The 24,568-nt window shown below is 35.8% G+C and overlaps 1 protein-coding gene across 3 annotated transcripts in view; it reads left to right on the forward strand.

The window, feature by feature from the left end:
• ATM (ATM serine/threonine kinase) overlaps nt 1-24,568 on the forward strand; it is a 135,076-nt gene that overhangs the window by 95,257 nt on the left and 15,251 nt on the right. For all 3 annotated transcript variants that reach the window (XR_005217550.1, XM_037841327.1, XM_037841328.1), the window contains 14 exons: nt 967-1,201; nt 1,641-1,808; nt 2,949-3,062; nt 3,763-3,980; nt 4,559-4,766; nt 5,694-5,807; nt 6,218-6,373; nt 6,834-6,972; nt 7,961-8,043; nt 9,117-9,257; nt 10,020-10,136; nt 15,966-16,115; nt 17,840-18,005; nt 19,327-19,413. Coding sequence is in view for 2 of the 3 variants with exons in the window: in XM_037841327.1 (XP_037697255.1) it covers nt 967-1,201; nt 1,641-1,808; nt 2,949-3,062; nt 3,763-3,980; nt 4,559-4,766; nt 5,694-5,807; nt 6,218-6,373; nt 6,834-6,972; nt 7,961-8,043; nt 9,117-9,257; nt 10,020-10,136; nt 15,966-16,115; nt 17,840-18,005; nt 19,327-19,413 (2,096 nt within the window). In the remaining variant the exon portion in view is untranslated. The remainder of the gene's footprint in view (nt 1-966; nt 1,202-1,640; nt 1,809-2,948; nt 3,063-3,762; nt 3,981-4,558; nt 4,767-5,693; nt 5,808-6,217; nt 6,374-6,833; nt 6,973-7,960; nt 8,044-9,116; nt 9,258-10,019; nt 10,137-15,965; nt 16,116-17,839; nt 18,006-19,326; nt 19,414-24,568) is intronic.

Consider the following 24,568-nt stretch of genomic DNA (forward strand, 5'->3'; position numbering starts at 1 on the left):
TATTTATTGTGAAATATATAACATTTTATATATTGTGAAATATATATACAGAAAAATGATAAATTTCAAAATACAGTTTAACAGATAGTTTTAGAGCAAATTTCGAGGTATAGGATGGGTTAAAGTTCCACAGTTTCACGTATTTCCTTCTGGTTGTTCTGCAGTAGAAACTAAAAAGAAATATCTTTATAATGATTGAGTAGTTGCAATCATTTGTTAAATCCTAACTTCTCTGTTACAAACTCCTCCCTCTCATTTGATCATGTTCTCAGTCTTCAGGGATATTTGGGCAATGACCATTCTGACTTCTTCATATTGAAAAAGGGTGTTGACATGGAGTAAGGGAATGCAACTGGTTGATGTTCTAGGAGAGACTGGTACCTCTAAGTTTCAGGGCTTATCTGAAATAGGAACAATCTGGAGGTTTTAAGTTTCTTGAAAATAAACTTAATAAGGAAGACTTTTATAGAGTCTTAGATAGAGCCCTGGGTTTTCATTAGGGGTTTCAGGAATACTGTTGGTTGGGGCTTGACATACTGTGGCAATTTGCAATATCTGGCTGAAGCTTGCATAAGAGAAACCTCCAGAATGACTTCTTGACTCTATTTGAAATCTCTTAGCCACTGAAACCTTATTTTGTTACATTTCTTTTCAGCCTTTTGGTCAGGAAAGCATTGGCAATACCATGATGCCAGGGCCAGGCTCATCCCTTGGGAGTCATGTCCCATGTTGCCGGGGTGACTTAAATCCCCGAAAGTCATGTCCCACATAGCAGGGAGTTTATTTGCAGAGTTTGGCTTAGAAAGAGGGCACATTTGAGCAACAGATGAGGTTCTCTGGGAGTGACTCTAGGGCGTGTTTGTAAGTAGGCTCAGCGTCAGTGATACAGAAAAATAACAGATAACCTCTGTATTAAGTTGTTCTTCATTTTTCTTGCTTACATGAACCTTGTGATTTGGTTTTCAGATCAGTAACAGATAGACAGTTCTCTGAAGTCTTCCTTAAGTGGCAGAAACACTCTCAGCTTCTCAAAGACAGTGATTTTAGTTTTCAGGAGCCTATCATGGCTCTACGCACAGTTATTTTGGAAATCCTGATTGAAAAAGAAGTAGAGAACCCCCAAAGAGAATGTTTTAAAGACCTTCTCACCAAGCATCTTGTAGAACTCTCTATACTGGCCCGAACTTTCAAGAACACTCAGGTAATAGTATTTAAAACTATTTCCTTGAACTTTCCTTTTATTACTTAAAAAACAGAAAGCATGAGTGAAAAGAAAATATCATTGAGGCATAGAAAACACTATTAAAATATTAAATGTTCTGGAGTTAGACCTGAGTTTAATCCTTAAGCAAGGTATTTAACATCTCTAAACCTCAATTTCCTGATAGTAAAATGAGAAGATAGCTAACTCACTAAACTGATAACAACTCAGTGCCTCTATATGCTGTGTGTATATTTATATATGTACAAAGACAGACAAAAAGATGCAAGGGAGTGTGGGTGAAAAGAAAGGCAGAGGAGTATTTATCATAGTTCCTGACAAAAAGTAAGTGCTCAATGAATGGTAGTTACTGCTTGCATTATTATTAGTGGTAGTTGTAATAATAGTAATAGTATATATTTCCATATGTCATTTTCAGCTCCCTGAAAGGGCAATATTTCAAATTAAACAGTATAATTCACCTAGTTGTGGAGTTGCTGAGTGGCAGTTGGAGGAAGCACAAGTATTCTGGGCAAAAAAGGAGCAGAGTCTTGCCCTGAGTATTCTCAAGCAGATGATCAAGAAATTGGATGTCAGTTGCACAGAGGTTTGCTTTTTTCTTAATTGACTGGATTAGTGTTTATATATATATATATATATATATATATATATATATATAAAATGCACATACATATATATACACATATATATGCTTTAAAATATTTTTAATAAATCCACAGTTTTATTAAAGGCTTGAAATTACTGATCTATGAACAAGAAGTTGCAAAAAGAGTCTTGAAAATTAATATTTCTAAAATGTTTACAAAGTGTAATTTTTTTTCCTATTTAAAATTCCATCAATCCATCTTATGGTGGATTTGTTTACTTTATCTTATTGGTAAGCATTTTAGAATTTCTAAAGAATTCAAGAAGGGTATGTGGGAAAAATAAAACATGAAATAGTTACTATAAATTTGAAATGGTTAAAAAAAAAAAGGAAGAGGAAGCCCATGAGAGAACCAAAGTAAAAAAGAAAAAAAAAGAAGCAAGTGGGAGCAATTAGGTTGTCAATCCTAATGTTTTGAAAATATCACATATAATATTTTTGCCTAACATTACTTATTAGTTATTGCAGACTCCTTTTGCTATTTTAGTTCTATCTCCAGCATACAAATGGACAAAGTGGAGGTATTTATAGGAATCAGTGAGTGTTCAAAGGTTTGGCCACAGTGTTGTCCCTCTGACTTATACCTCCTTAGAGAATATCAACTTAAATTTATACTTCTGGATGTTGTGTACTTGTGCTGTCATCCTCCATCATTACAGAATTCATCATTTTACTAAAGTGCTTGGAACCAGTATTATGTGTTGTTTAAATATTGCTTAACAGTATGGTCCTGGAGTCAGGCTGGCTGGCTTGAGTTACCCTGTTTGTATCTCAGTTTTCTAATCTGCAAATTGAGGATAAAATAGTACTCATTTCATGATTTTTTTGGGGACGATTAAGTGAGTTAATATACATAAAGCCAAGCCACTGAAGGTGCCTGGCATATAAATGTACTCAGTAAATGTAACTTTCTCTAATAATAAACAGTACAGAATGACTTTGTACACTTTTATTAAAATTCTTGCATGGTAAAAGCAGATGAGGAAAAAAATTTTTAGGCTGCTTTTTTCCCTACATGGAAGACACTCCTGTATTGTCATGTAATGAATTACATTTTCAAATTTTGTTTTTCTTATACAGAATGATCCCTGCCTAAAATTAATATATACAGAATGCCTGAGGGTTTGTGGCAACTGGTTAGCAGAAACTTGCTTAGAAAACCCTGCAGTCATCATGCAGACCTATCTAGAAAAGGTAAGATTTTCAAGCAACCCTTGAGATACTTGTTTAGCATGAATGCACTTAATCTTTTTCTACGGCCAAAGGTTTCAAAAGCAAACGTAAGTATGGCTTCATTCTTCATCTATTAATGTACTAGCCCAGCACAATCTTTAGGGCGGGGTGAAACAGTGCTACAAATGAAGGGGCATGTTTTGAAAGTAAGACCAAATGTGTCTCCTCTTTCCTCAGTACTCCCTACTTTTCAGCAAGTTATTTCTGATAATTTCTTCATTTGTTCCTTTATTAAAAATAGCTGATAAAGGAATATGTAAGTCAGCCCTTAATATTTATTTGTCACCCAACCACCCTACAAGTAAGACTTAACACGTCAGTACTTCAGCCGCCTTCTACTCTTATTTCTTTAGTTTAACTAAGTTTGGAAATAGTACCTTACTAAAGTGTAATGAGGAGAGCACATGATTGTGTTTAAATTTTTAAGGAGTGCTTTGTTTGTAACAAGCACAGTTCTTTTCAGTTATTAGCTGTTTGGTTATTTCTATGCTGTCAAAGTTGCTTTGAAAAGTTTAGAAAATACTGTACTTCATATAATTTAGCTTATACATATATAAAAATTAAACTTTAGATGTATTCTCTTGATCCAAGGGATTCTTGGATCAAGGTTAAATGTACTTATTAACTGTAAATACAGCAAAAATGCACTGTTTTCTTAAAGGCAGTGGAAGTCACTGGAAATTATGGTGGAGGAAGCAGTGACGAGCTCAGAAATGGAAAAATGAAGGCATTTCTCTCATTAGCACGGTTCTCAGATACTCAGTACCAGAGAATTGAAAACTACATGAAATCATCAGAATTTGAAAACAAGCAAGCTCTCCTGAAGAGGGCCAAGGAAGAAGTGGGCCTCCTTCGGGAACATAAAATTCAGACCAACAGGTAACTAGGTGTCTAAAAGTGACAATTTTATGTTCTCCAGTTAACTTAATGAATGTGTTTGTGTAGAAGTTGTGACTTGATCTCTTTATCTGACTTATTATAATTAGAGCACTAAAGCTTGGCTTAAAAACATATAGATTGTCTTTGCTCTATAGCATTTAATTAAAATTTACATTACACATAAGACATTGACTTGTGCTCTTTTCTGAAAAATTCATGCTGTAGTTCTAAGCTCATTGTAGGGTATACATTAGTTAGCGTTGGGTTTTTTTTTTTGGTTTGTTTTTTGGTGTGTTATTTATTGGTATAGTTGAAAAAGAGATAGGTGTTGAAATTAAATTCAGAGTAAGTAGAGAATAAAGTTAACTAAATAGCCTGGATAGAGCCCACTTTATCCTCCTTTGCCTAGGATGGCTTCTGAATTGCACAAGTAAGGCAAAAGTAAGTTTGTTTCCTTTATAATTCTTAGAATTTGCTTTTTCTCCTGAGGTAGACACTTTGTTTTTCATTTATGTTATATATCGTGTGTGGTTTTGTAAAAGTTGATGGCTCTTTCTTTTTCTCAAATCCAATGCAAGATACACAGTAAAGGTTCAGCGAGAGCTGGAGCTGGATGAATGTGCGCTCCGTGCCCTGAAGGAGGATCGTAAACGTTTCTTATGTAAAGCAGTTGAAAATTACATCAACTGTTTATTCAGTGGAGAAGAGCATGATATGTGGGTATTCCGACTTTGTTCTCTCTGGCTTGAAAATGCTGGAGTTTCTGAAGTCAATGGCATGATGAAGGCAAGTCTTTGTGTTCAGCCCAGTGTTCTAGCCTGTGCTTTCAAAGCCTAGCCGTAGACCACTCAATGTCAGGATTGTGTATACCCTTTGTATCCCTAGCATTTGGTTCAGTGCTCTGTACAGACGTATTTGATAAAGCCCTAATGATGTAGGCTTCTGTAGAGGTGGGAGAACTCAGGTCTTTCTCTTCTTATTTCTTTGCAGTTACCACAGGAGAGTGCCTAGAATGCTAGATTTGGAGGAATTAGAAAGCTATTAAAGATGATGTGATCACGGGTGGTTTATTCCACCCTCTTTGTGCTCTTCTGGGATTTCTAACATAAATTACTTTTATAAATGGAAAATTTAAGAAAAAACCAAAGCAGTATTTCATAAGTTTTTATTTAAAAATCTTAGATGTTAGTGATAATATCTACTATTAAAGTTATCTTGGCAAGATATATATTGTCATCGTTTTGCATCTCAAAAGTAAACTAGTTCTCATGAATGAAAAGAATGATTAGACTAATAATAGATGTAACCAATCTCTTCTACTAGTGCATGCTAAATCTTGTTACTTTGGGCTTATAGGGAAATATAATTATTCCATTTTATTATACACTGACTTCTCAGGGGTCAAGGTCACAATAGCTCTCAGATGTACATTTGTCCTCCTAGGATTCACTGGAGTATAAGTGGGGCCAGGTATCCCAGTTCAGAATACAATTTAATTTATAGCTAAATATTTTGACTTTCCAGTGAATTGATCAAGAGTACCCATTAACAAGGCTTTCTGAAAGGATAAATGATAAGGAAAAAGTAGTGAGGTTTCATTAACCACTCGGCAGTTGTGCGAGTAGAGTAGTATTATCTTAGAATGATTTACTTGCTTGAATGAAACTATTTGAAATGAATTGTTTCTTAACTTTGTGTATTTTTTAATGATAGAGAGTTGGAATGAAGATTCCATCATATAAATTTTTGCCTCTTATGTACCAATTGGCTGCTAGAATGGGGACCAAGATGATGGGAGGCCTAGGATTTCATGAAGTCCTCAATAACGTAAGTAAACGCAAAGATCAAAACATAATGATTGCTTTTCTTTTATATTACTATATAGTATATACCACCATTCTACTCTAGGAAATGAATGTGTAAAAAAATTTTAGTCATATTTGTTATGCCTTATAAGGACAGGAATGAATATTTCCTTTTGTCCCCTCTCACTCCACATAATTTACTCAGTTCTTCTCTCTTATTCCTTATGTGCCTCTTTGTCTCTCTCGTTTAGACACAGACCCTCACGCACACACACACGCACACTCTATCTGTCGCCAAATCTTGTACAGTAATACACATTTTAATGTTAAATAAAATGAAAAATTTTAGTTTCCATGCTGGTATGGGTTTTCTTTCTCTTTATTTTTTTTTTTCAATTTGTGTGAAGCTGATAGTTATTCCTTTTCTGACAGCTCATTTCTAGAATTTCAATGGATCACCCCCACCATACTTTGTTTATTATACTGGCCTTAGCAAATGCTAACAAAGATGAATTTCTGACTATGCCTTCAGCAAGAAGAAGCAAAATAACGAAAAATGCACCCAAACAAAACTCTCAGCTTGATGAGGTATTTGGATTACCACACCATTTTGAATTGTGGCATTCATTCTTTCCCAGAGTAGTCCTTTCTTAAGTCTAAGTGATTCTAAGAATGTGTGCTGCTGACAGGACTTGGTTTTAAAATCCTTTGTTATTATGATGCCAGCTAAAATTGGTTCAAGATGCCTGATAAATATTCTGAAAGCATAGGAGATACGAATAGTATTTTACTTTTTCTCCTCATAGCAATGGGCAAAGAAAATATATTTTGAAAGTCTTCTAAGTCATTGACTCTTAAGATTACTATTCCTTTAGTGTATTACATTTATAAGGTGAATGTTTTGTTTGTATCTGAGGAATTACAGTCTTTGCGTTGTCTAGATCTGTACATAAATTGTTTTTCTTTTTGTTGTATGACTCTGAGAAGTTTGTGTTGTGTATTTCCTTATGTAATGAGGGTTTTTTTGTTGTTTTGTTTTTATTAATAGGATCGAACTGAGGCTGCAAACAAAATAATACACACTATCAAAAGTAAAAGACCGCAGATGGTCAGAAATGTTGAGTCGCTTTGTGATGCTTATATTATATTGGCAAACTTAGATGCCACTCAATGGAAGACTCAGAGGAGTATGTGTTTGAAAGAATGAGTATTGCTTTCTTGCTTTGTTATTCTCTGTAAGGATATATTAATTATAGAGCCTAATATATAAGTCTGTTTAAAATCACAGACAGTCCAGCTATTGCAAATCTGAAGGTCCTGATGATTAGAATTCAACACCAAAAATTTAATTTTTATCTGATTGTTTCACCACTTTATCATCACTTTTCCACTTAATATCTTTTGGCGAAACTGATAGTAGTCTTACTCTAAATGAATTATTTGATTTCTCCTGGTAATCTCCTAGTGCAAAGAATTGTACAGAGGCAAGTCCATTAAAATAACTGAATAATTGAGAGCTTCCAAGATTGAATGTGTTTAAAAATGATATTGTTTACTTGTGCCCTCGGGCTTAAAAATGAAAAGGTCTTACCGTTTCTTCTCCATAAGTGCTAGATGCCTTGCATTTAATCCATCACTTTTCTTGGTCAAATAATTATAAGCTGCTACAATATTTAGTTATGTGGTTAGCCTCTAAATATGCATTTGCTTATAAAAATCGCTCCCCACATGTTAATTTTATTCCTTTTTCTATTCAGAATTATATCTTCAAGTTTAAATTCTTATTACTTTAAGTTAAGAATGGGACTTGACATAGTGTTTGTTTAATGAAACGAAGAATATTGTCATGTCCTTTAGTTATATCCATAGTAATATGGCAGTGTTCTATACAAACTGTTATGTAATTATTTTAAGATGTTTAACGTGGTCCTAAGATGGAACCTGGTCTAATTATCAGTGCCAGGTAACCTGCAATTTCATTTACATGCCGTATTAACCCTTGCTATGCTCTGACCCTGAGCTACATTGTGTTCCAAGCCCTGGGTCTTCATTTTTAAATCAGGGCTCAAACCACAGACTAGCCAGGGCCTCTGGCATCTCCTGAATACTCCTGCTTTACCTTCAGAGCTTTCCTCTATTTTCAGGTGTCACTATAACCTTTTATTTTAAATACAGAAGGCATAAATATTCCAGCAGACCAGCCAATTACTAAACTCAAGAATTTAGAAGATGTTGTTGTCCCCACTATGGAAATAAAGGTAATTTAGCATTAATTGTTTTGATTTTTGTATTAAACTTAATTCCTTTTTATTAGTTTGAACCATTTGAAATAGCCTTTTTTTTTTTTTCCATAGGTCAAAATTGGTTAAATTTTGGCAATTTCATATGGTTCACCCTATAGGTTTACTTTATTAGATTCCCTTTGCCTGAGCTTTAAGATACTCAAAGCCGTCTCCTGCTTTCTTTTCCTTTGTCTTCAGCTTTATGCCTCCCATTTTTGTTATAATGAAGGTCTAGGTTACTGTCATCTTAATCAGACAGAAGAGGGAAAGATTCCACATGCTTATGCCAAGATTAGTTTTTGACTTGGCAAGAAAGTTCCTCATTGTTTGATACTGGTTTTTAAAATCAGTTTTCATTAAGTTCACTAAAATATACATGATGTATTAGCCATGTCATAATGATCTCTTAGTGCTAGAAGTACCACGTGGGCAGGGATATAATAATAATAAATGTTACACTTTAGAAATTATCATTTAACTATATTCACATTTCACCTTTGTGTTTACCGTTTCATGCTTAGTATCTATAGTTATTTTATTTGAAATATAGCTGCATTATATGGGTTAACTAATATCTTTCCAGTTGTATCAGCTAAATCATTTAGCTGAACATTTCCTGAAAATACCAGAGTTAGCAGTGATAACTTAAAAAACTCTCCTGTACTCCTTTCCAAAATTTACCTTGTTACATTATTCTGAAGAGTTTTGTTAGTTCTTAAATGACTTAGTAGTAAGACCTGAACCTGGTTTGCAATAGTTTTTCAGCCACACTGTTCTAACATTGCATGCCTTAGCTTTATTTATTAAGAGAGTTTTAGGGAGGTAAATTGTGTTAAACTATATGTCATTTTTCAAACCTTTCCAGGGTCGAATCTTCTATCTTCCATTTAAACAAGAAAGTAAAATTTTAGCTTCAGTCCTTAACTAATAGGACATTATCATTCATTCCTCCCTCTGTTTAATATTAAAACTGTCATTTATAACTCATTTTTCTTTAAAAGCATATAGTGTATCTGACCTGCTGTTATCATGCTTATATGTTTTATTAGGTGGACCCCACAGGAGTGTATGGAAATCTGGTGACTGTACAGTCATTTAAAACAGAATTTCGTTTAGCAGGTGGTTTAAATTTACCAAAAATAATAGATTGTATAGGCTCTGATGGCAAGGAAAGGAGACAACTTGTAAAGGTGAGACTTTCCTTCTCTGTGTGAGTGATATTTAAAGAATTAATATCATTAAAATTACAGAAAAACTTTGGTTGATATTTTCTCCCTGCTTTGTTTGGATCTTTATTTTATTCTGAATAATTACAAGTGAGGAAAACTTGTAGAGTAGAAATATACTATTTTCTAGAACCAGAATGCTTGTCTCTATCCTTTTGTATCTCTGAAAGACTATCATTTTTGTAACAGTGGACTGAAGTAAAATAATTCTTTTAACATTTGCAAAATGATGAGGTTAACAATCAGCTTGTTTACTTTGAAAAAATATATTAGTTCTTACTTCCTTGAATGGTACAAGCTGAAGGTCCTTGCTTCAGTGTACTGGGCCTGGCACTGTGCTAAGTGCTATTTAATGTACCTTACTGGCCCTTTGCTCAGGAATCTTTGGGCCCTGCTGGAGAGCACTGGAGAGATACAGTGCTGCTCCACCCAGGTATTTTGCAGTGTTTCCTTAGGTTGAGGAGTTCCACTTGGGCTAATTACAAAAGCAGCTGGGGAAACGTCATTTTTCTAAATCAGTCTGTCTACCCAGTGCTGTAGCCTATTCTAAGTGAAAGAAGGACATTAGGTCTCAATTATTTAAGAGACTGTTGAGAGGAGCACAGATGTTGAGATTGATTTTTGAGTGAGAACTTACTGAGATGTTACCTTCAAATGACTTTTTGTGTGTTCTTTTAATGAAGAAAATGAACTGTGTTTAATTATAATCGTTTGGTTATTCTAAAGGGCCGTGATGACTTGAGGCAAGATGCTGTTATGCAGCAGGTTTTCCAGATGTGTAATACGTTACTGCAGAGAAATACTGAAACCAGAAAGAGGAAACTGACTATCTGCACATATAAGGTAATTAGTTTTGTACTTCTGCTGCCTCACCAAGAACATAAAAAAAAAGCCATTATTTGGACCAGGGATCAGCAAACATTTACTTATAGGACCAGACAGTGAACATTTTAGACTTTGTGGGCCACATAAGGTCTCTGTCCCATATTCTTATGTTTTTTAATTTATAACTCTTTAAACTTGTAAAAACCATTCTTAATCACAGGCAGTACAAAAATAGGCTAGGCTGGGTTTGCTTCAAAGGGCATAGTTTGCCAGCCTCTGCTTTAGACAACATCACATTTCACTTTATTTTTAAAAAGCCTCATGATAATTTCACCTGTCCATCTCTTAAAATTAACTGAATCATTTTTGCCCTATCTTTGCCCATTTGGCCTGTTTCTGGTATGAGCATGCTCTTGAAGGAAAAAAAATGGCATTGAGAAAATACTGATTCAACGAAGAATATAGCACAGTAACAAGCTTTTAAATTTTTAATTTGTTTATTTTTACCTAGGTAATACATTTGCATGATTCAAAAATCCAAACAATATAAAAAGGTGTTAATAAGGGAGATCTCTCTCCCTTATTTGTATCAACCTTCTCCCTTTATCCCTAAAAGTGCCATTTTATTTGTTTCCAGTGTTATGAAAACAGAAATATGAATATATTCCCCTTTCTTAAAGAAAGGTGGCGTATATATCTTTTTTCTTTTTACAGAGATCTTTCTCATTTTTTAACAGCTGCATTATGTATGTATACAGGCATACTTTGTTTTATTGTGCTTCGCAGATACTGCTTTTTTTAGAAATTGAAGTTTCATGGCACGCCTGTGTCAAGCAAGTCTTTCGGCGCCATTTTTCTAACAGCATGTGCTTACGTCATGTCTCTGTGTCACATTTTGGCAATTCTTGCACTATTTCAAGCTTTTTCATTATTACATCTGTTATGGTGATGAGTGATCAGTGATCGCTGATGTTACCATTGTAATTGTTTTGGGGCTCCATGAACCATGCCCATATAAGATGGCAAACTTAAACAATAAAATGTTTCATTTGTTTTGACTGCTCTGCTGACCAGCCATTCCTCCATTTCTATCCCCCTGCTCTGGCCTCCCTATTCCCTGAGACAAAATAGTACTGAAATTAGGCCAGTTGATAACCCTATAATGGCCTCTAAGTGTACAAGTGAAAGGAAGAATCACATGTCTGTCACTTTAAAGCAAAAGCTAGAAATGATTAAGCTTAGTGAGGAAGGTATGTCAGAAGCTGAAATAGGCCAAAAGTTAGACCTCTTGCACCAAACAGTTAGCCAAGTTGTGAATGCAAAGAAAAAGTTCTTAAAGGAAATGAAAAGTGCTGCTCCAGTGAACACATGAATGATAAGAAAGTGAAACAGCTTTATTGCTGATATGGAGAAAGTTTTAGTGGTGTTGATAGAAGATTAAACCAGCCACAACATTCTCTTAAGCCAAATCCTCATCCAGAGCAAGGCCCTAACTCTCCTCAATTCTGTGAAGGCTGAGAGAGGTGAAAGTTTGAAGCTACCAGCGGTTGGTTCATGAGGTTTAAGGAAAGAAGCTGTCTCTATAACTTAAAAGTGCTAGGTGAAGCAGCAAGTACTGATGTAGAAGATGCAGCAAGTTATCCCAAAAATCTTGCTAAGATAATTGATACAAGCGGCTACACTAAACAACAGATATTCAATGTAGACAAAACAATTGGAAGAAGATGCCATCTAGGACTTTCATAGCTAGAGAGCAGACTTCAATGCCTGGCTTCAGAGCTTCAAAGGACAGGCTGACTCTCTTGTTAGGGGCTAGTACAGCTGGACTTCTGGAAAGGATTCACCATTAAGATGTATCAAAAATGGGCAACCCAGATAACTGATTGAGGTATATAATGTTACCTATCTGAACATGGAAGAATGATCTCTAAACATGAGAGTTTAGGTTTGACTTAATTATTACTTGGAAATCTTTTGGACAGTTCTGGGCCTGTCAGTCTGTGTTATCTTGACATTACTCCAGGAAAGTGAAAGTTGTGTCATCAATTAGTTGAACTAGTTGTTCTTACCTTTAGTTAAGATTCCTGGGGGTGATACAGGGAAGCAGTCTCCTAGTCCAGGTCGTCTGTAGAGTCATTCCAAATCCTGGCTCTTAGACCTCCTGTGATCATTGAGTACCTGGAACTGCCTGTTGGTATCCGCCCATAAAAGGAGAGACTTGTATATTGAGGCACACCACATATCTCTTGTCAGAATCTGATGGAGATGAAGGAAAATTCTTACTGTATAGGCTGGCAGCTCAGATGTAGCTCTCTGACATAAATCTGTGGCTGGCGTAATTGTTTCCCTACCAAAGATACATTGTTATAAAGTATATTGAACAGCAATCCTGAAGTCGTAAAGGATTCGTTTTCTAAAATGCAGGTCTCTTACAAACAGTATTTAAGTACAGAAGGAAACTTTACGCTTAACTCTTTATTCTGCCTACTGCCAATAAATAATTTTTACTTTTTCAGATGTATATTTCAGAGCATCCTTCTCTGTCGAAGTTCTGCGAAAGAAGCCATAATATCCTAGGCATTCACAATTCATAATAAATTAACTTCATTTCTATATATCTAGGATGGTACTTGCTATGTACCTTAGGGGAATTGAGAAAATAGTTATCAGTCATTTCCTGTGACAGTAATTTTTTGTGATACCCACACAAGATACCCCAGTCGAAAGGCTATTCCAGAGAATCTTTACTACCAGAGAAGACCCTGTCATTTGCCATTTGAAATTAAATTTGACTCTTTCTCCATCAACTATATTGTCACAGTTGGACTCTGAGCTGAGGTAGAAAAAAGTAAGTGTATACCTTTATAGACTGATCTTGAATATAGTAGGGAGCAAGAATGTTAATGTGATCAAGCGTTAGGTGTCACAGCTAGCTCAGAGTTAAAGATAGGACAGGGTTTCCTAGGAGACAGGCATTTAGAAGTACTTAGCCACGAAGGGAAATCAGTTAGAGAGGCTATGAGATCATTCGTGTGTTTGTTCAATAAATGTAGATACTCTGCTAGGTCCCCCCAAAAGTAATATAACGTAGTCCTAGTCCTTCAGGAACTCACAGTCTAATAGGGAAAAGAGACACAAACATAATTATAGCAGAAGTTGTTATATGCTTTGTTTGAGATGGTGCCCTTAAGTGTTATGAAACAACATAGGAGTAGACTGTGCCTGAAGAGGTCATGCAGATCATTGGTAAAGTTTAGACTGTGGCTCATAGTGCTGGCCCTTTCACTTTTAGTACGTCTATATTCTTCTTATAATGACATGCTTTCTTCTGTAAAGAAGACTTTTGTCAGCTCACATTCCATTTGGAAGGCTGGTCCCAAATATAATTAGTCGATTATGTAGAGGTCTAATATGTATATCTCAAACTCACGTTTAAAGTAGAACTCTTGATAAATCATATCCATCCCCCCAAACTCCCCAAACCAAAAACAACCTCCTCTTGCCCTTCTCAGCAGATGGCACCACCTTCACCCAGTTGCTCAGACCAAAAAGCTGGAGGTCTTGTCTTTCTTTTTACTCTTATTTATTATGAAAAATTTCAAGAATATACAAAAGTAAACAGAATAATATAACAAACCCCTATGTACCCTTCTTCCCACTTCAGCAACGATCAATTCATGGGCAATTTTCTTTCATTTCTAATTCCACTGACTTTTTCCCTCCTATATTATTTTGAAGCAAGACATTATATTATTTTCTCTGAGTCTGAGACAGAATATGCTATCTTCCTGATCAAAATCCCAGGTAACTTCACATTATACCCTGAATGAAAGTGCCGTAAGTGGTTTGTCTCTACTGTTCTCTCCCCACCCATATGTCTTACTTTCTCCTTGTGAAAGTTGAGTCATCTCCTCTTGACTCACCTGGTCTTTTTGCTGTAGCTTAGATACACCAAGTTCATTTTCACCTCAGGGCTTTTCTACTTCCTTCTGCCTGGAATGTTCTTCCCTCAGATCTTTGTGTAACAAAACTCCCTTTCTTCATTCAGGTTTCTGTCCATATGTCATCTCCACAGAGAGACCTGCTGACTGCATCTCCATTACTTACTCTCCCTCTTTTATGTTTGTTCTGCTGTAGTTATTATCTGGCATCATTAAATGCTTATTAGTGTCTGTTTCCTCACCAGAATGAAGCTTTATAAACACATAGTCTTCATCTGCGTCCTTTGCCATTCTATTCTCAGTGCCCTAGCACAGTGTGTAAGACACAATAGACACTCAAAAAATGTATGTTAGTAAATGAATAAAATGCCTCCTTAAAACAAGTTCAACATATTTGAATACATTAAAATTAAACATTTTACAAGATTGATGATACAATAAGACAGGCAACCATGAAAAAGTATTTATAATTATAATATCAACATTATAAATTCTAAGAAAAAATTTATAATGTTAATATCAACAAAGGATTTATATGCAGAATATATAAAGAACTCTTACAAAACCAGTAAGAAACAGACAAAGAAGCCAGCAGGAAAAAGGGTAAAGAGTACAGGCAGTTCACAGTAAGAAAACATTTGAATGACCAATAAAACATGTGGAATGATACTCATCCTCACTAGTAACTTGGAAAATACAAATGAAAACCACAAGGAGGTACCATTACATATTCATCAAATTGGCAAAATATAAAAATCTGACAATACTAAGTGTGGGAAAGGTTGTGGGATAACTGCTGGTGGTTATGTAAAGTGGTACAACTACTTGAGATAGTTAGCCATTACTGATTAACTAAGTTGAAGGTACATATTCCCTATGACACAGCTGTTCAGTTTCTATGTATATACTCTAGAAAAATTGAAATATGTTCAGCTGCAGACAGGATCATTGCAGCAATGCTTTAGGGAAATTTTGAAACACTGTAAATGTTAATCAATATGAGTGGATAAATTGTGGTATGTTTATATAGGAGAATACTATACAGCTGGTAAAATGAATGACTTAGGGTTAAATGTGCTAACAGTGAAAGTTGAAAATGCTGAGTGGGAAAAAAATTTCAGGAGTATATATATTGCATAATACTCTATAAAAAGTTTACCAGTATTTATGTATGTATAGCTTTGAAATAAAAATACACCAAAAAAATGCTTGGACATGTTCAAGTAGCAGTAATCTTGATGGTGGGAAGGGGAATCGGCTCAATGAGAGGTCCAAAGGGAGCTTCATTTCTTTCCCAGCATATATGGTTTCGTAAAACTGTTTCAAAAGGGTGTTTATATTATTTTCTACCCTTTATGTTTGTTTAGAGTATGTCATAATTTTAAAGAATAACTTTACTAGTGTAACTGCTCATTTTATGTTTAAGAATATGTTTCCTCTTGGTGAAGCGAATAAAACTTGAAAGCAAGGATACCTGTAGTTACAATTACCAAGCTCCATACTAAAATTGAGACCACATTGATGAGTAATATTTTCCAAAGTGAAATTCTTCACATTGGATTGATATAAGTATAAGGACAGCAGAGTTAATTCTTCTGTTAAATGGAAGAGACTCTAACTGTGGATCAATCATGGATGATGGTAAATACAATTAACAGGATTTACCTCTTAGGAAATCATGGGATCAAGAGAAGCCTCTCAGAAGTCCAAGACATTGGCTAGAAAATTGTATTCGTTGAGCTTAAGTTTATTTTTTGGTTACTTCAAAGGAGCTTTGTCTCCTGTGGACAGAGAAATATTAACACTACTTGAAAAGAGGTTTTACTCTGGCTCTAATGGTTGAATGATCATCACATGACCTTCAGTGCCCTTCCATAATCAAAGGGTCTTTAATCTGTAACTTCAGGTCGTTCCCCTTTCTCAGCGAAGTGGTGTTCTTGAATGGTGCACAGGAACTGTGCCCATTGGTGAATTTCTTGTTAACAATGAAAATGGTGCTCATAAAAGATACAGGCCCAAGGACTTCAGTGCCTATCAATGCCAAAAGAAAATGATGGTGAGTAGCACTCAAAATGTAAAGGTTATTAAAGATTATTGTAAGATTATTCAGTAGCTTATCATAGCTGAGAGTTATTAAATATTATATAATATAAAAATTTAATTTCATGAGGCAGTTGTTAAAGATACTAAGTAAAAGAAAGTAAGCTCACCAGGATGAAAGTGCCTGTGAGCATAAAGGAAGGTTTTTTAACTACATAAAGTGTCAGTCCTTGTCAGATGAAAAAATTCAGTTAAACCCCATTCAGTGTATGCTAATTTGTTTCCAGTTTGGGGTAAGCCAGTTCTTAAAACACTCAAAGAAGACACAAAAATAATCATCGTAATAACTATCCCCATTTTAAGATGAGAAGAAGCTTAGAACATTTAACTTGCCCAAGGTCAATGAGCTAATAAATGGAGTGAGTCCATTTACTCTTCCTTTTATTTTGCTTTCTATTATATGTTTTTTAACATGTGTGATGAAGTGCTATAGACATTTTGATAAACCCTCCAGGGTACAGTGTAAGCAAGAGGAGGAAGTAGTTCTACTTACAGTGGAGAGGAGTAGAGAGAATTCGGACTCAAGAAAGGCTTTAATAGAGGAAGTGGTGTTTTGAGCTGAGTTTTGTTTCTGGCAGAAGGAGTGTTTAACCATAAAGGAAAGGAGGCACAAATAGATAATTAAATCTTTGAGGAGGAATAGATAGATGGGGTGGAGCAGTAGTAATTGGTCAAAAAATAGATGGTTGCTTTATGAAATGCTAAAAACTGTAGGCAATATACAACCATAGAGGAAGAGAGTAATATTAGATTTGTATATTAGAACGCTAACCCTGACAGATAATCCTGAGAAAGCAAACTGGAAGCGTGAGACACTGGGATCTAAACAAAGACTAATAAACAGTGGGAAAATGGAGCATAGTAGGTAGAAGTTAGAAATTTTAAGGAGACAGACTGATAGGATTTGGTTGCTGGTTAGATGTGGAGTTGGAAAAAAGAGTAGTCCAGTGCTTCCCAGTTTTCTGGTTGGGGTGACTGGATGGTTAGGCTATTTACTGAGTTGAGAAATAGAGGAGGTGGCTGAGGTTTACCAATTTTTGCAAGAATTTTCCTGCAGAAATTAATTTGGATCTAAGGACATTCACGTAAAGATACTGAATAGACAGAGAAGCATATTGAGCTGGAGCTTAATAAAGATCTGGACCAAGGATACAAATTTGGAAGTTTGGGGCATATAGTTGAGAACTGAGTGCTTGAAGTAGATAGGCTTTGCTTCTGGAAAGATTGTATATAGTGAGATGTTGTTGGAGGACAGAATTATGGCAAATGTCAACTGCTTTGCCATCCACCCCTGATTTTTCCATTCTTCTTCGTTTTCTCCAATTCCCTTGTTTCTAGTGCTTTGATGCCACCTGAGATTATCTGGAGCTATCCTTGGCATTTCTGTGTTTACTCCCACCTAGATCACAGGATCATTCAAGTTAGAAATTTATTAAAACAAGTAACAGTCACTGTTGGTGTGCCTCCTTCCCCTAAGATTAATGTGAAAACCCTAATGAGGTTATCACTTGTAATTAATTGCTTCCCTAACCAGATTGTTAGCTTCTTGTGGATTGAGGTAGTATCTTGTTCTTCTTTTTATCTCCTCTATATCTGTCATATTTTTTCCTATAGAAATGATTAGTTGAATTAGTTGAACACAATAATGGGAAAATGATTTTATATATGATCTGTTTAAAGGATGTGCAAAAGCAGTCTTTCGAAGAGAAATATAAAACCTTCATGGATATTTGCCAAAATTTTCAACCAGTTTTCCGTTACTTCTGCATGGAAAAATTCTTGGACCCTGCTGTTTGGTTTGAGAAACGATTGGCTTATACTCGCAGTGTGGCTACTTCTTCTATAGGTAATCTTTTTGTACATCTTAGTAGATTCAGCACTTTTCTACTTTCTTAGTTGCAGGGAGATGATGGTGGTGATGGTGGTGGTTAACTAAACCATCTTTATCATTATGTTATTGTGTTTCTTGTTCATTCTAACTCTTAGCTTATAACCATAGCTTTTCTTAGCTTTTGCATGAAAGAATTTTCCTATGCGGACATAGGGAAATAAGACTGGTTGTTATTCTTTGTTTGATTGTCAACATAGCTTATTTTCTCTTCCCTCAGTATATTATTTTCTAAGATTCTCTTTTGAAAATATTAAAACCTGTAATAATTCCATTTGACTTATTTCCTTTAGTTATTGTTCTTTTTAATACTATGATATTATCACACAACAGTTGGTTCTGTTCAATAGAGTGTTATTTTGGAAATAGAAATCATGATATATGTTTAAATGTCCATTGCATACATACATTTCAACTTTGTTTTTTAATTTCTTCAAGACTAGAATAGCTAAGTAAGGCAACTAAGAAAATCCTAGACTATAAGAAAAAGAACATCAGAGATCACCTAATCTATTAATTTTTTACTAAAGACCACTCCCTTCCCAAGGAGGTAGGACATGTATGTTTTGAAAATCTTCCCAGAAATTATGAAACCCTCTTCTCTTCTACATTGAGAATCACTAATCTGATTCAACAAATTATTTTATAAAGAAGAAAGGAGGCCCAGTTAATGCAGAGCTAGCCAGGAACTCAGGCATCCTGTTTCCCTATCCAGTGTTTTTCAGTAACACTTCATGGTGAATCTCATTAGGTTAAAAGCATTTTAAGGTATGTGATCAAGTATAGTTTCTCCTGGATATATACCTCATGAGATGAATTAATGATTAATTTGTGCTAAATATAATTTAGCAAGTAGAAGAAAGTTTCAATGAAGAATGAAGAATTTAAATGGCGTTCTCCACCTATAAATACACTCATTAAATATTTGAGTACATAGAATGTGCTACTTTGGCCCTAGTAAATAATGGATCTCAACTTTAACCACACTAATTTTTGAAATACTAATATTTTTAATGTGTGCCTATTGGTAAAGGGAAAATACTTTTAGCAAACCAGTTAGTATTTTAAAGATGCAATGTACATGAAAATAGCTGGCAAGATTTGGCTTAAGCCCAAAATGCTCAGTATATATAATTTCCTAATAATAGGCTAAAAAACCTAAATTACTCAAAAATTATATAGATAGTGGTATTAGTTGAAATCATAGCTAAAGGTATTTTAGAAATAGATGAAATCTGTGATATTAAATTTTGGGTTGTTTTTGTTTTCTTTTTCTCAGTTGGTTATATACTTGGACTTGGTGATAGACATGTACAGAATATCTTGATAAATGAGCAGTCAGCAGAACTGGTACATATAGATTTAGGTAAGTAATAAAGGATGTGTATCTTTATTCCATTTAACAAATGCGTGATCATCAAGAAATGTTGTTTGCCTACCAGGTTATTAGAGTATGAGAGAGACCCACATATCAAAGCAAGTTTTTTAAAAAAAAAAGCATAATCACAGTGATAGTGCAAGCAGTAGCTAACTCTGCCTGGGTTAATGAGTGAAACTTATTACAAGAGGTGATGTTTGAGCCAGATCTTGACGGAAGGAAGGGAAGGAGGAATAATTCAAACAAAAGTTAGAACAGAGTTGAAGGAAAAAATCATGAAGATGTAGCATATTGGGGAATGTTGAAGTATTACATGTGGCTGGAGTGAAGTTTGCATACAGTTGAGTAGCTTGAGAGATAGATTGGTGCTAGACTGTAGAAATCAGCTAAGGAGTTTACACTTTAATCTGTTAAGCAATGGGAAGTAACAAGATACATTTAAACAGGACGTGGTCATTTTTTATTTTTGGAAACACAATTTGGGGAGCAATTTGGGGAGCAGTATTGGCAGTAAGAAAACAAATTGGGATATTTTAATAGTTTAGATGAGAGATAATTAAGACTTGTACTAAATGTGTAGAGACCAGGAGAATGGACTTAAGGGACATTTTTTGTAGTAGACTGTACCAGTGGTACAGTGGAAACAGTGGAAGACGGGGACCAGTGGTATATGGAAACAGTGGAAGAGGAGGACTCCAGGATAACTGAAGTCTCCAAAGAACTAAGCAGATTTTATACAAATAAATAAGAAGCTGATGAGTTAAGTTTTGCACATTATTTTGAGGTATTAATGGGACCGGACCGCCAGGTTGATTGGGCAGTTTATAGAGAGGAATGAAAAGAGGTTAAGCACAATGACAGAGATCTAGAACTGTCAACAGATGGTTTCAGTTGAAGTCATTGGACTGGAGAAATTCTCATCTTACACATCATCTTCACAAAGAGGATGAGAATGGAATTATAAGGAAAGGCAGCATCAAAAAGGCTAAGTCAGAAAAAAAAATTGAGAAATAGTCAACACATTATGGGAACCGGAAGATAGGGATATCTTGGAGCCAAGGGAGGAAAAATTTCATGAAGAAAAAAACTGCTCAATAGTATCTGATATAGAAAGGTCAAATAGGATGAAAGCTGAAAATAGGCCTTTGAATTTAACAATCCGTCTTAGAGGTCTGGGGGGTTTATCAGCTAGACTCTAAGTTTTGTACCCATAGCCTAGCAAGACTGTCTCAAGTACTCCTTAGTCCCTCAGCCATGTCATCTAGAATAGGAAAATGCCCCCAGGGGAAAGCAGCCCCAAATACCAGGCTCAATTCCTTGGATTTCCCTCTTTTCCCAGATTTTTCCTGGTAAAGCTTAACTAGTTTTGTTAGGAGGTGGATCGTTTGGGGCAGTGATCTTGTTATCCTCAGAGAGTGGTTCCAATTACCTAATACACCATTACTGGAAATGACAGTGGCCACATAGAGGTTAGCATCATATATTGATCATGTTGATATGAGTTAAATTGTTAATTTAACTTCATAGTCATAGAATATGATTTGTTAATTATTGTGAGAGTGCTCTGTGGCATATGTTAGCAATATTAAACATTCCATAGATATGGACAAGAAAGGAATGGAGTTAAATATAAATGTATTAAATCAATGATGGTATTTATATAATTCACATCATCTATGCCAGGGATCAGAAACTCACATACTTTTAAGAGTCAGACAGGTAAGTGTGTGATGTTGGTTGGAAGGTAAATCAGAGAGCTCATACCTTTTCTAAAGGGTCGACCACTATTTCAGTTTCGTCTGATTGTTGACAGGAATTTTGGCCAAGAATATCACAGCTTCAGATTTTCAAGAAGAGACAGAAATCTGGACTTTTCTGGGAAATCTGAATTTTTAACCTTGACAACCAATTTTTTTTAATATTCATTTTATTGAGATATATTCACATACCTTGCAGTCATACAAAACAAATCATACATTTGATTGTTCACAGTACCATTACATAGTTGTGCATTCATCACCAAAATCAATCCCTGACACCTTCATTAGCACACACACAAAAATAACAAAAATAATAATTAAAGTGAAAAAGAGCCACTAAAGTTAAAAAAAGAACACTGGGTGCCTTTGTTTGTCTGTTTGTTTCCTTCCCTCATTTTTCTACTCATCCATCCATAAACTAGACAAAGGGGAGTGTGGTCCTTATGGCTTTCCCAATCCCATTGTCACCCCTCATAAGCTACATTTTTATACAATTGTCTTCAAGATTCATGGGTTCTGGGTTGTAGTTTGATAATTTCAGGTATCTACCACCAGCTACCCCAATTCATTAGAACCTAAAAAGGGTTGTCTATGTTGTGCGTAAGAGTGCCCACCAGAGTGACCTCTCGACTCCTTTTGGAATCTCTCAGCCACTGAAGCTTTTTCATTTCCTTTCAGTTCCCCCTTTTGGTCAAGAAGATGTTCTCCACCCCACAATGCCGGGTCTACATTCCTCCCCAGGAGTCATATTCCATGTTTCCAGGGAGACTCACTCCCCTGGGTGTCTGATCCCACATAGCGGGGAGGGCAGTGATTTCACCTGCCAAGTTGGCTTAGCTAGAGAGAGAGGGCCACCTCTGAGCAACAAAGAGGCATTCAGAAGGAGGCTCTTAGGCACAATTATAGGGAGGCCTAGCCTCTCCTTTGCAGCAACAGTCTTCCCAAGGGCAAGTCCTGTGGTAGAGGGCTCAACCCATCAAATCACCAGTCCCCTATGTCTGTGAGCACGTTAGCAACCATCGAGGTGGGGCAGGCCAATACCCCTGCATTCTCCACCAGCTCCTCAACAGGGCTCTGCATTTTTTTTTCTTTTTTTTTTTTTTAAATCAACTGTATAAAAAATAAAAAAAAATTTTTAAAAACATACAATAAAAGAACATGTCAAACAGACCATAACAAGGGAGTAAGAAAAAGACAACTAACCTAAGATAACTACTTTACTTCCAGCATGTTCCTACTCTCTCCAAGAAAGTAACCTAATGTAGCAACATTTCTGTGAACTTGTTCCTACTATACCCATCAGAAATTAACAGATCATAGTCATTCCTGGGCATTTCCAGTACGTTAAATTTACCCATGATAGCTTATCTGTTCTTATTGGATTATCTTTCCCCCTTCCTTAATTGCTCTCTATCACTAGTTCCCCTACATGCTGCATTACAAACTATTTGTTTTACATTTTTCAGTGTTCAGATTAGTGGTAGCATATAATATTTCTCTTTTTATGCCTGGCTTATTTCTCTCAGCATTATGTCTTCAAGGTTCATCCATGTTGTCATATGTTTCACGACATTGTTCCTTCTTACTGCCGCATAGTATTCCATCGTGTGTATATACCACATTTTATGTATCCATTCATCTGTTGAAGGACATTTGGGTTGTTTCCATCTCTTGACAATTGTGAATAATGCTTTGCACATTGGGGTGCAGATATCTGTTCGTGTCACTGCTTTTAGATCTTCTGGGTATATATTGAGAAGTGCAATCGCTGGATCAAAGGGTAACTCTATATCTAGTTTTCTAAGGAACTGCCAGACTAACTTCCAGAGCGGCTGAACCATTATACAGTCCCACCAACAATGAATAAGAGTTTCAATTTCTCCACATCCCCTCCAGCATTTGTAGTTTCCTGTTTGTTTAATGGCAGCCATTCTAATTGGTGTGAGATGGTATCTCATTGTGGTCTTAATTTGCATCTCTCTAATAGCTAGTGTTCTAGTTTGCTAATGCTGCCAGAATGCAAAACACCAGAGATAGACTGGCTTTTATGAAAGGGGGTTTATTTGGTTACACAGTTACAGTCTTAAGGCTATAAAGTGTCCAAAGTAACACATCAGCAATCAGGTACCTTCACTGGAGGATGGCCAATAGTGTCCAGAAAACCTGTTAGCTGGGAAGGCACGTAGCTGGCATCTGCTCCAAAGTTCTGGTTTCAAAATGGCTTTCTCCCAGGACGTTCCTCTCTAGGCTGCAGTTCCTCAAAAATGTCACTCTTAGTTGCACTTCGGATATTTGTCCTCTCTTAGCTGCTCCAGAACAAGAGTCTGCTTTCCATGGCTGTCTTCAAACTGTCTCTCATCTTCAGCTCCTGTGCTTTCTTCAAAGTGTCCCAATTGGCTGTAGCTCCTCTTCAAAACATCACTCACAGCTGCACTGAGTTCCCTCTGCCGGTCAGCTCATTTATATGGCTCCGCTGATCAACTTAGACCCACCCTGAATGGGTGGAGCAACACCTCCATGGAAATTATCCAGTCAGAGTCATCACCCACAGCTGAGTGGGGCGCATTCCAAAGAAACACTCAAAGAATTACAGTCTAATCAACACTGATAACTTCTGCCCACACAAGATGACATCAAAGATAATGGCGTTTTGCGGGACATAATACATTCAAACTGGCACAGCTAGTGAAGCTGAACATTTTTTCATGTGTTTCTTGGCCATTTGTATTTCCTCTTCAGAGAACTGTCTTTTCATATCTTTTGCCCATTTTATAATTGGGCTGTCTGTACTATCGTCATGGAGTTGTAGGATTTCTTTATATATGCAAGATATCAGTCTTTTGTCAGATACATGGTTTCCAAAAATTTTTTCCCATTGAGTTGGCTGCCTCTTTACCTTTTTGACACATTCCTTTAAGGTACAGAAACTTCTAAGCTTGGGGAGTTCCCATTTATCTATTTTTTCTTTTTGTTGCTTGACAACCAATTTTTAAAAAATACTATGTGCGGCAAGCAAAACGCATCTTTGGGTTTATAGGCTCCTTGTTTTCAACCTCTACTCTATATCCTCCTTTACTTTCTGCTTACTTTATCTTCCAAGGACTGACAGAAAACGTTACCCATGACAATTCTATTTATTGCCGTCTCTATTTCTACATATATTTCACTGCAATGTTATTCACCACAAAAAGGTTAGCATCTCTTTAGGTCATTATATATCCAACTATTTCCTGGGGATGTTGTAACAAAGTGCTACAGCTGCGTAGCTTAAAATAACAGAAATGCATTATCTCACAGTTCTGGAGTCTAGAAGTCCAAAATTAGGATGTTTCAGAAGGGCCATGCTTTCTCTGAATTCTCTTGTGGAAACTCTGTTCCTTGCC

Source organism: Choloepus didactylus, chromosome 6 (assembly GCF_015220235.1).
Source record: "Choloepus didactylus isolate mChoDid1 chromosome 6, mChoDid1.pri, whole genome shotgun sequence".
Classification (NCBI taxonomy): Eukaryota; Metazoa; Chordata; class Mammalia; order Pilosa; family Megalonychidae; genus Choloepus; species Choloepus didactylus.